Raw genomic sequence first — 11,717 nt, forward strand, 5'->3', positions numbered from 1 at the left:
TTAAATTTTTTTTTTAATTTTCTTACATTATCCCTTCCCTTTAAATGCTGTCTTCACTTCTTAATTGGCATTTCTTGCAAATGAAGGCACCTTTCCTCACAATATATTGATTACTCTCCCCACTGTAACACAGCGTCTTCTCCCATGACTTTCCTGAAGTGGTTCCACTTTTGTTCATAAAAGTTTAGCCATCCAATCAGATGCTTTATTTTCAGTTCCCATAGCATTTTGCCTTTGGGAAACAACTGACTCCATTAGATGGTGCTTCTTTTAAAACTACCTTCCTTTATGTTTTATAGCAATCTTATGATTTCTGTTGGCATACCACCTAGCTTCTTTCTGATCATTCTTTTTATTTTTAGTTTTCAGTTGTTTCTCTCCTCACTCCTTAGCGTCAGATACTACATACAGTTGGCCTTCTTCTCATCTCTTATATACTCTCTCTCTTACTCCAGCAGCTTTGTTTACCATTTAATATATTATCTGCCAGGCGCCTTCCATCTGTTACCAACATCTCTCCCTCTTTGTCATTTCAGCCTTCGCTATGCTCTCTGAGCTCTCACAGGCAGATCTATTGAACACAGGAATCTCAGTGGAAAATACGAGTACGTTATTTCTCTACTGAGTAAAGCCCTTACAGATCACATGGTCCTGATCCATCTTGCAGCCACCTCATCTGGACTATTTGACCTCCCATGTCACAATAGCAGAGGACCAGACAAGAGGGACACTGGCTCCTAATGACCTCAGCTCAGAAGTGATACACTTGATTCTGCTTCTTTGCCACTGGCCACAACGAATCAAAGGAAAACAGTTGAACTACAAAGGAGGATGAAAAATGTAGATAAGCACATAGGATATTTGATGAGTGCTATCTCGTGTGACATCACCTCCCATCAAACTTTTATTTCACAGAGAAAACACAGACTATAAAGCAAAAACACCCCAAACTACCTTCTTCTCTTTACGTCCAAGAAGAGCTTTTCGACATAGTGTATAAATACCTAGTCTCACTTCCTCAGTATCTTCCATTCATTTTCCCACCTCATTGGTATTGTTAAGGTTTTCCTCTTTAGCGATTGTATTTTGGCCCCCTCCCATTAAAAAGCTGCCTCCCTCCCATTAAAAATTACTCTTGCTTGATGCCAAGTAATTCTCTAGTTACCTTTTCTCTCTTCCTAATTTCACAGTGCAGTTTATCAAAACTTGTATTTATTCTCATTGTCTGTATTTTCTTATCTTTATGTACCTCGTGACTCACACAATTTTGCTCTTTTCTTCTTACTTATCTGCACTGGAATTGCATTCACCAACATTTAGTTTGTGATTAAACTGAGTGAATATTGTTTGGTCATTCTGTCACCTTTCAGCAATAGTTGATTTTGTTGATCAAACTTGGCATCTCAGAAAAATCTTTCACCTTCACAACAGTAGCATCTTAACCTGCTACTTCTTCCTCCTGCCTCTGGACATCCTTATCTCTTTCACTGGGCACTCTCACTCTGCCCTCTGCCAAGAGATGTGTATTTCTCAGAAGCTCTCTTCTGCCCTTGATAGATGGTCTCATCTACTCTTGTGATTCCAGCCACCATATATATCACAGATCTTGACCTAAAACTTACATCTCTCTCTCCTGAGTCTCTTACAAACTTAACTAATTGCCAACTGAACAACTCTGCCCAAGTATAACATGGACACTTAAAATTAATTATGTGATGTTACTGAACGATTAATTTTACCTTCAATACTTACTTCCACTATTCATCTCTCTACATCATTTAGACCACCACTATTTGTACACTTGTCCAAGTTGGATACTGGGGGAACACTCAAGACTCTGGACTCTGACAACCCTCAGAATGGGAGAAAATAGTTGCAAACGAAGCAACTGACAAGGGATTCATCTCCAAAAAATATAAACATAAATAAATTTGTAAACTATATAAGCAACTCATGCAGATCAATATCAAAAAAAACAACCCAATGAAACAATGGACGGAAGACCTAAACAGACATTTCTCCAAAGATGGCCAACAAACACGTGAAAAGATGCTCAACATCACGAATTATGAGAGAAATGCAAATCAACACTACAAGGAGGTATCACCTCACACCGGTCAGAATGGCCATCATCAAAAAATCTACAAACAATAAATGCTGGAGAGGATGAGGAGAAAACGGAACGCTCCTACACTGTTGGTGGGAGTGGAAATTGGTACAGCCACTAGGGAGAGCAGTATGGAGGTTCCTTAAAAAAACTACAAATAGAACTACCATATGACCCAGCAATCCCACTACTGGGCCTATACCCTGAGAAAACCAGAATTCAAAAGGAGTCATGTACCAAAATGTTCATTGCAGCTCTATTTACAATAGCCAGGAGATGGAAACAACCTCAGTGTCCATCGTCAGATGAATGGATAAAGAAGATGTGACACACATATTCAGTGGAATATTACTCAGCCATAAAAAGAAACGAAATTGAGCTATTTGTAATGAGGCGGATGGACCTAGAGTCTGTCATACAGAGTGAAGGAAGTCAGAAAGACAAAGACAAATACCGTATGCTAACACACATATATATATGGAATTTAAGAAAAAAAATGTCATGAAGAACCTAGGGGTAAGACAGGAATAAAGACACAGACCTACTAGAGAATGGACTTGGGGATATGGGGAGGGCGAAGGGTAAGCCATGACAAAGTGAGAGAGTGGCATGGACATATATACACTACCAAACGTAAAATGGATAGCTAGTGGGAAGCAGCCGCATAGCACAGAGAGATCAGCTCGGTGCTTTGTGACCACCTAGAGGGGTGGGATAGGGAGGGTGGGAGTGAGGGAGATGCAAGAGGGAAAGATATAGGAACTTATGTATAACTGATTCACTTTGGTATAAAGCAGAAACTAACACACCATTGTAAAGCCATTATACTCCAATAAAGATGTTACAAAAAGAACACTTGTTTTTTCTTTTGTTTTGTTTTTTGTTTTTTTGTTTTTTACCTTTTAGTTTAAATTTTAGTTCCTGCCCCCAAACATCCATTAAGTCCCCAGGAGAAGGAAAAGGGGATGTGACTAGCAATAGAGAGAAACTTCCTTCACAACAATGGCCATGGCAAGCTTAGGCACTTTTGGTGAAATCTCTCTGGGAAGTACTGGCAGAGGAATAAAAGGCAAACTGACACAGAAGTATTGCCTGGTGTGCATTTCCAGGCTCTGCCTTCTTTCTCATGTCTTGGCGGCAGGTGGAGGAAGAGGAGAAAAGGTTAAACTTTTGTATCAACCGGCAGAATAAGCTTATAACATCCTCTCACTACCTCTGCATGGGTTCTAGTCTCTGCAGCACTACATAAGCTTTGCCCAAAGTAATGAACAGTTGAAAGTCCAATGTAATACTTCACCAAACAACTTAAAAATGCTTGCACACTGGAAAGGATTCAGTTGCGGAGAACACAAATGGACCCAGAGCAACTTTTGCCAAAAGAGAATATTGTGCTAAATGTACAGCCATCGCTCTTTTCCATATGAAGAAACAGTCAGAAGGATAAAAGAACTTGGTCAAAAATCACACAAGTAAGTAGGACAGAATCTGGTCTGTCTGTCATAAGGGTTGTGTTCTTTAACCACCAGGCTAGCTCTTCCCAAACCTGATTCATGCACAGAATAACTATACACCTCTGTTTGCCTTGAATATTCCCTGTTTATACGTATGCCTGCTGCAGTTTTTAATATTGCCCACTTTGACTCCCCAAAGCAACCAAGAACTCACAATAATTTGGTCACTCTATCCATGGACCACTGTGGTGGGACTGCCCAGGAAGCTTAAAAGTGCAGCCTCCCGAGCCCTACTCCAGATCTAGATAAGTTTTCTTAGGGTTGGCTCAAGAATCCAGGTACAAGTCTTTCTCGGTGCTTTTGTGAGTCTCTCGCTCTCGTAAGTTAATAAACCGTTTATTCCGCCTTCCCCAGATGCCCAGCCAGGTCCTGTTAAGGTAGGAGTCCCCCCGCCACATCACAGGGATGCTCCCAGTCAAGTAATCTCTGGAGCCGTGGAGAATCTGAATGGTCTCATGCTGGCCCACCTGCCATGACAAACCTCCTCCAGAGCATTCCCTTTCACAGTTTACATTCTACCACTCCCAAAGGCAGTCCGCTCCAATGAGGCCTGACTTCGTCTGTCCTAACGTGTACCCGCTGATTCAAGCAGTTTAGGAAGAGAAGGTGCTGTGCTTCTCAACCACGGTGGCCCAACCTCTAAAATGGTAGTCGAAGCAGTCTCTACCTCCTGGGAACAACGCCTCTGCAACAGCCCCATTAAACGAATGTCCCATCTTTGCTTTTTCAGGGTGGGGGTCGGGCAACAGGGAGTCCCCCTCCTAAAGAAGGTTCTCTCTCATTGCCACACTATCAGAGGCTGCCCCAAATGTGCTTGCTTCCTGTGGGCCTGATCAGGCTAAGGGCAGAGTTGTCTCTTTCCTTCTCTGAGGCGGACCAAATCGTCTGAGTAACACCTCTTCACACTGTTGACCATGTTTCTCACGGGGGCTGCTGCTGAGTCTTTATCTCATCCTTTCATGGTGGAGAGACAGAGGATTCTAATGACTTTTACTTCTAGGGGAGAGGGGCCTGGAGTGATTATGTTGTCATTTTGTATTATGTCCTTTTGTCATGAATTTGTTTTCAATTTCATGTTCAAATGGGCCCACCATTCCCACTTTGTGAGGTCATTCAGCACCCGCATTTTGCACCTTTAACATCTCTCTCAGTATCACTTGGAAATGTTTGAAATGGCAGGAGCTTGTCCTCATATTCCTATCAGCTGTAAACCCGGAGCCCCGACATGAACCTAACCATTGAGCAGGACACCTCTCCACTACCTGTGTACCACTGCGAAGGCCCCTTAACCTCTTGGTTTCTTTAAGTCCTCAGTTGTAAAAATTTCAGGGTGCGATGAATTTATATTGGGGGCAGGACAAGGTCGAGAAGAGTGTGTCTTTGCTTTTATTCTTCCAAACTGGAATGTCTTCCCTCTCTTCCCCATGGGTCCAAATCTCACTTGTCCTTCAGGCCCACTGCAAAGGAGCCTTCCCTGATTCCCCTGTCCACACAAATCTCTGCCTCTTAGGCTAAGTGCCATACAACCTAGCTGTCTCTTACCTTAATCTTGCCTCTCAAGCCAATCACAGAATGTGGGTCTCTCTTGCCCTCCTGTGGCCCCTGGGGCTGTGCCAGACCACCAGCACGCCCCACCTGGGGTGTCTACTAGACTACGGCATTGGTGGGGAGGCCCAGCTGTGAGGGGCCAGGCAGAGTACCTCTGCCTCTACCCTGTTCTCCTCCAAAAAACTGCCCCTCCTCCTGAAGCCTGCCCCTCAAGTCACAGGTTCCATATATGACCTCACTGGGTAGTGATGCCCTCACAGGCCTTCTCACAGATTCCACGGTAACAGATTCCATGGTAACTGACAACCAAACAGATTCGTATCTGGTGGAGGACTGGTAGGGAAGTTTCTCTGACTATCAGAGACAATGTCTGACTTCATAGGCTATATATACTCAACCCTGTGCTCTGTTCCCTGGCTGGGCAGTGCAGCAGGTACACCCAGACCGGCCACCTCCACAGGAGGTATGGGATACAATCCACCTCACCTGGCTGGCACATGTTTTTGTGGGGCCTGCCAACTATGTACAACTGAGCACACTCCCACATGTAAGTAATACCAGTGACCTGGGACACCTTCAGGGACCCACAGGGCTCACTGCTGAGGACAAGTGAAAGGTCATCCCTGGACAAGTGTGCAGGACGGTTCTAAGCTTTATAATGTAGCCTTCCCCTTTGGGCTACAGGATGCTTCCATTCAGACCCTTTCCTGAATGGCCTCTTAGCAAAAGACAAGTGCATTTTTGTTGGCAAACGGTAAATGGAGCAGTTTGAGGAACAGGGCCACAATTAGAAGCACACCTTCAAACCCAGGCACCTCTGTGCTGTCATGCAGACATCTCTATCGGTCCTCTCAGACACATCCCATACTGAGTTGCTGAGTACTCGGGGACAGGGTGGTGCCATATTGATGGGAAGACCGGAAGAATGAAGGGGGGGGGTGATGAAGTGCTAATGAGACGGGAGGGCTGAGGAGATGGTGTCCCAGGAGGCTGCGTTGATGTGAGCCTAGACTTGGTACCCAGACCCCGGTTCTGAGTCTCCTGATCACTCTGCCTCAGTATTTAGCCTTGTTCTAATCTAGATAAAAGTACCAGAGGGCTAGAGTTCAGTGTGGTTGAAACAGGCGGTATAACTGGGGCCCAAGAGGGGTTGCCAAGGTGAGAGGGGTTCTTAACAAATTTGTATTAGATTATTTCTTTCCAAAACTTGAAAGACATTTCCATTAAAGCCTCAGAAGTGACAGACTGCAAGAAATGTTTTCTCTGTTGTGGAAGGGAGAGATGGAGAGGATCATGAGTGCAATTTCTTTCGGGTTCTACTGTTTTCCCTGGAAACGGTGAAGAGACTTCCTCATCTGCTGCAGCCGTAGGCGCTAGGGATTGCTTTTGCAGCCAGTGTCCCTTCTCTAGGGACTCATAGAGGTGATGGGCCAAGGCTGTGTTTTGGATGTCAAGTAGATTAAAGGTCTTCAGCCAGAAACTGGGAGAGACATGAGAGGGGGAAATTGTGGCAGGAGACTGTGCACAGCACAAGTGACTGATCAGTTCTGATTTTCTTTGCAGCAGCAGTGGCTCCCGTTTGTCCTCCCACACCCGGGCACTACCATGTCCTCTACCGAGGGTGTGGAGAAACGCAGTTGGGCTGGCATGGGGAGACATACTGCCTGGTTGGTGGCTACCGGGCCTACGGGGATGTTCCTTTGGCCCCACCAGCAAAGGTGGAAGCAGTGAAGCCAGTCCCCAGACGTGCGCCCAAACGAAAGCACTCTTCAGAAAGTTCGGACGAAGAGCTGGGCTGCTCCAGACCCAAAAACCGGCGATTGGAGCATGGTGGACCTGCTCCCTGAAGCAAGAACAGGATGGAGAGTCAAGCAGCATGCACCCTGCCCCGAGGTTCACATGCTCCTTTACTGCCAGCCCTTTCTGTCCCCAGTGGGGTCCCTTACTGCTCAATAAAATGTTTGTGTGTAACACATTTCTAGGGTCGCCAGTGCTCAGACTTAGGTCACTAGCCCTGTGCTAGGCACTCCTGCCACCTGGGAAAGGTTCCAAAGGTGGAACAGCTCCAGGGGGTGCCAGGGATCACAGCAAAAACTTGAGAGGCTGGGGATGAAGGAGTTTGGGCACAGTCCCTAAAGCATCTCTGTGGTTGAGCTTCTGTGAGAAGGCACATCCCCAGAGAGAGAGAGAGAGAGAGAGAGAGAGAGAGAGAGAGAGAGAGAGTGTGTGTGTGTGTGTGTGTGTGTGTGTGTGTGTGTTGAGGAGAGGGGGTCTCTAGAGGAGGCAGCTAGGGGGAGGGCCTGAGGCTGGCAATGGGGAATGGCGTGCAGCCTCTGAGTAAGCACAGGCACTTAAGCCCTTGAGGTTTCTGGGAAAGCTAGAGCCACAAGGGCCACGAGATAAGGCAAGTGTAGCAGCAGAACCCAGGTGCCAGGTCTTTCCTCAGAACCTATACTTCTCCACGAGGCCGGGCCTTCCACGCTGAGGTAGGAGGGATCCTGGCCAGAAGGTCAGCCAGCAGCTCTGGGAGGAAGATTGCTGCGGTGGGGACTCTGCTGCCATGGAAATCACTTCATTTCCTTCCACTCAAATAGCCTGCTGACTGGCTTCCTGCTCTGTTGAGTAAAAGGGTCGCTGACTCTCCCCAGAAGGTCGTTCAGTTCACATCCCCAAAGTCCCTCTATTCAGGCCCTGGGGAGGTGTAGCGACTCCTGAGGGCGCTCTTTCCTGAGGCTGGCTGACAGAAGTGGGGGAGGTTCCTGATAGTTCCCAGGCGCTAGTTGAAGTCCCCAGAGAATGGTCATGCAGGTTGGGGAGTCAAGTAGGTGGAGAGAGAAGGTCGGGGGCAGAGGACCCCTTCCTGAATCCAGAGCTCACATGGTTACCCCCCACCCCCCCATTTCCAGAAACTATCTCTTCCCCCACACAAGCCCTCATGGCCCAGTCCCGGGAAACCGGGAGCCCAGAGCACTTGTGGCCACAGAGGCACTGGCATGCAGCCCTCAGGGTGGGCGGGGCCGGCTGCAGGCAGATGGGGATGAGGTGTGCTCCCGGGAGGCCTCGGGCTGAAGGTGGCCCTCTGAGAGAAGCACCCCAGCTTGGACAGGAAGGTTACAGGCCGGGGAGAGCAACCTAGGGCGCCCCCTCGGAGCAGTGGGAGTGGGAAGAGGGACAGGGGTGGAGGGAACCCGCGATGGGAGGCGAGTGGGCTCTCCGCAGAGGCCAGCTTAGCCCGCAGGAGCTGCCTGTGAGCAGGGGGCGGGAGGGCACTGCTGCCCTGTGGCTGCTGGGCTTCCCGGATCGCGGCTCTCTGCGAGGGTCCTGTGACTCTGTATCCCCTCCCTCAAACCGCCCCCCTCGCGAGGCCACGACGCTGGGTGCCCTGTGTCGACAGGCAGAACCCCACTGCCCGCCCCTCGCAGACCCGCCTCTGCCCGCCTCGATGGTCCCCGCGCACTCAGCCAGCGGCCTCTGCTGTGTCTGCTGCTCCTGCTGGGTCTGCTGCTGCGGCCGGTTACCCGTGAAGACCACGCCGGGCACCTCCAGAACCCCAAGTCCGCGGGAGCGCACGCGGGCCCTGATGCGGGACTTCCCGCTTGTGGACGGGTGGCTGCAGTGTGTGCCGGCTGCTGGGGGCCGCTGGGGGCCTAGCCTGGCCCCGGGCAGGGCAGGAGGTCCGGAGCATGCAGAGCTAGTGGGGAGGCTCCCTCCCACCACCCCTGGATGTCCTCTCCATCATCTATGGATGCCCTTCCCCTTCTCTGTCATCCCCTCCCTGGTGGGAACCCCTCAGCCCAGGCCTCAGCTGCTCCTAGTATAGTCTGTGTGACAGTGGGAGGTGGGGGACCCACAGGCTGGCCCAGGCCAGGCAATGTGTCCTGCCTCATCCCAAGACCTAAGGAGCCCACCTATTTGCCTTGACCTCCCTCCAGCCACAACGACATGCCCCTGGTCCTGAGGCAGTTTTACCACCACGGGCTACAGGATGTTAATCTGCGCAATTTCAGCCATGGCCAGACCAGCGTGGACAGGCTGAAAAATGATCTCGTGGGTGCCCAGGGACACACAAGGTGCCACCATGGCTGCTGGGGAATGTGGGGCAGTTTGGGGGCCTCAGAGACCACAGGTTAGTCACATTGGAACTAAGTTACCATAGTGACCTAGAAAGTGCCATGCCATGGATGCTGGGGGAACAGGGGTCACAGTGAGCCAACCTGACGGGCATCCAAGTACCACAGAAAAAGCAACGCATTACATGGGACTTCTGGGCACACTGAGTGTTGTGCCAGCTGAGGAGGCTATGAGAAGCCCAAGGAGCTCCAAAGCCCAAACTAAGCCCTTGCCTTCCCTCAGTTCTGGTGAGCCTACGTCCCATGCCGGACCCACGAACGCGATGCTGTGCGCCTCACCCTGGAGCAAGTTCACCTCATCTGCCCCATGTGTGCCTCCTATTCTGAGCTGGAGCTTGTGACCTCAGTTAAAGGTAGCCGGGGGACTTCCCTGGTAGTCCAGAGGTGAAGACTCCACGCTTCCACTGCAGGGGCCTCGGGTTGGATCCCCGGTGGGGGAACTAAGAGCCCTCATGCTGCGTGGCACGGCCAAAAAAACAAAACAAAATGGTAAAGAGACTGGTCGTGGTAGGTGTTAGGGACTTCAGTTAGCTACCCCTGCCTCTGAAAATGATCATCTGACCTACCTGCCCCCAGCTCTCAACAATACCCGGAAGTTGGCTAGCCTCATTGGTGTGGAGGGCGGCCACTCACTGGACAGGAGCCTCTCCATCTTGCGTACCTTCTATGCGCTGGGTGTGCGCTACGTGACACTCACCCACACCTGCAACACGCCCTGGTGAGCACAGTGCAGATGGTAAGGGCCCAGTGAGGCAGGGATCTGCCCAAGATCACGCTGGGGCCCAAAGCAAGTTTATCCCTGGGATCCAGCCCTGAACCTGGGGTTGGGAGGGGAATGGAGGTTTGCAGAACAAGACTGAATCCCCAGAAGGGCCCTCCTACTGCCAGGCACAGCCCAGTTTGGGTCCCTCCTCTTGCATCAGGGAGTTGCAGGTGTAGACGGTTCGACACAACCTCTTTCTACGCTCTTGTAGCCAAGTCATGGCCACCAGTCAGACTGCCTCCTGGCCATCCTGCAGGGCACAGAGCTCAGCAAAGGGTATCCACCCCTTCTACAGCAATGTCAGTCGGCTCACCAGCTTTGGCGAGGTAAGGACGCGGCTTCCATACCCTGCCCCACATGAATGTACAGCCCTGCCTGTTCCCTACAGATAAATACACACAAGATAAATGCAGCCCTCATGCCCTCTCCCCATCCTGTCCCTGCAGAAGGTGGTGGCAGAAATGAACCGCCTGGGCATGATGGTGGACTTGGCCCATGTCTCGGATGCTGCGGCACGGCGAGCCCTACAAGTGTCACAGGCACCTGTCATCTTCTCCCACTCAGCTGCCCGGGGTATGTGCAAGAACACTCGCAATGTTCCTGATGATATCCTGCAGCTTCTGGTGAGAGACTGCCCTGGCCCTCAAACCTAAAGCAAGAGATTCAAACCAGGAGCCCTTGAACCTGAGCCTCTTCTCCCTCCATTTCCTCAAACGCCAGGTTAAATATCTTCTGCCCCCAAAACCCACGGTCCACAGCCCCTGAACTCTTCAGCCCTAGGTGGGGGTCTAGGTGGTAAGATACTCCTCCAAACCCGGAAACCCTGGGCCAACACACCACCCAGACCAGGGCTGCGGCTCCTCCATTCACACAAACCCAGAGAGGAGATGACTCTGACCTCAAAGCCAGGGCTGAACACCTTCCTCACAGGGGCCGAGAGAGTGAACAGGCAGCTGGCTGTGCTGGGGGCCAAGCTGACTGTCCACGGGTCCGCCCCTGCAGAGGAAGAACGGTGGCATCGTGATGGTGCCCTTGTCCGAGTGGGTGCTGCAGTGCAACCCGTTAGCCAACGTGTCTACTGTGGCAGGCGAGCCTCACCCTGGGCTCTCTGAAAACTCGGATTTGGAGCTGAAGCTGGTCCAAATTTAGGGAGGACTTCAGAAGAGCCCCAGTGGTTTGACCCACCTATTGGCAATAGGTACAGCACCCAAAAACCCAAGAATGGACAGTACACAGCACCTTGGTGCCATGTGGAACTGGAGCCACAGAATCAAAACTGCGATACGGATGGGTATCAGGGAGGCTGTCAGACACTGCTTTATGTCAAACACATAAAGAAAATATCCACTATCAGAACCGTTGGTTGACTGACTTTTTTTCACATCTTTCTGACAAAATTCGTGAAGTTGTGAGTACCACAAGGGTCATTACACTTCTGTTCAAGATGTAATCTCAGGCTCACAATCACTGTTTAGCTTCTGTATATTGCAGTGTACATAAAGGTCTGTATTAGTCTGGTTGGGCTGTTATAGTGAAATACTATAGACTGAACGACTTCCACAGCAGAAATTTATTTTCTCACAGTTCTGGAGGGTGGAAGTCCAAGATTAAGGTACTGAATACCATAAGAATTGGTTTCTGGTGAGAACAATCTTCCT

General features: G+C 50.0%; 1 protein-coding gene across 1 annotated transcript; it reads left to right on the top strand.

The window, feature by feature from the left end:
- Window positions 1–8,722: 8,722 nt before the first annotated feature.
- Window positions 8,723–11,208, top strand: LOC309797428 (dipeptidase 2-like; the record flags this gene model as incomplete). The annotated part of the gene is made up of 7 exons (XM_082645968.1): window positions 8,723–8,772; window positions 9,099–9,268; window positions 9,530–9,649; window positions 9,873–10,014; window positions 10,316–10,385; window positions 10,506–10,682; window positions 11,062–11,208. Exons 1-7 carry the CDS (start codon window positions 8,747–8,749, stop codon window positions 11,206–11,208), a joined length of 852 nt encoding a protein of 283 aa, XP_082502094.1. The 5' UTR covers window positions 8,723–8,746.
- Between the last annotated feature and the right edge of the window lie 509 nt (window positions 11,209–11,717).

Source organism: Mesoplodon mirus (assembly GCF_964341445.2).
Source record: "Mesoplodon mirus genome assembly, contig: HAP1_SCAFFOLD_530, whole genome shotgun sequence".
Lineage (NCBI taxonomy): Eukaryota > Metazoa > Chordata > Mammalia > Artiodactyla > Ziphiidae > Mesoplodon > Mesoplodon mirus.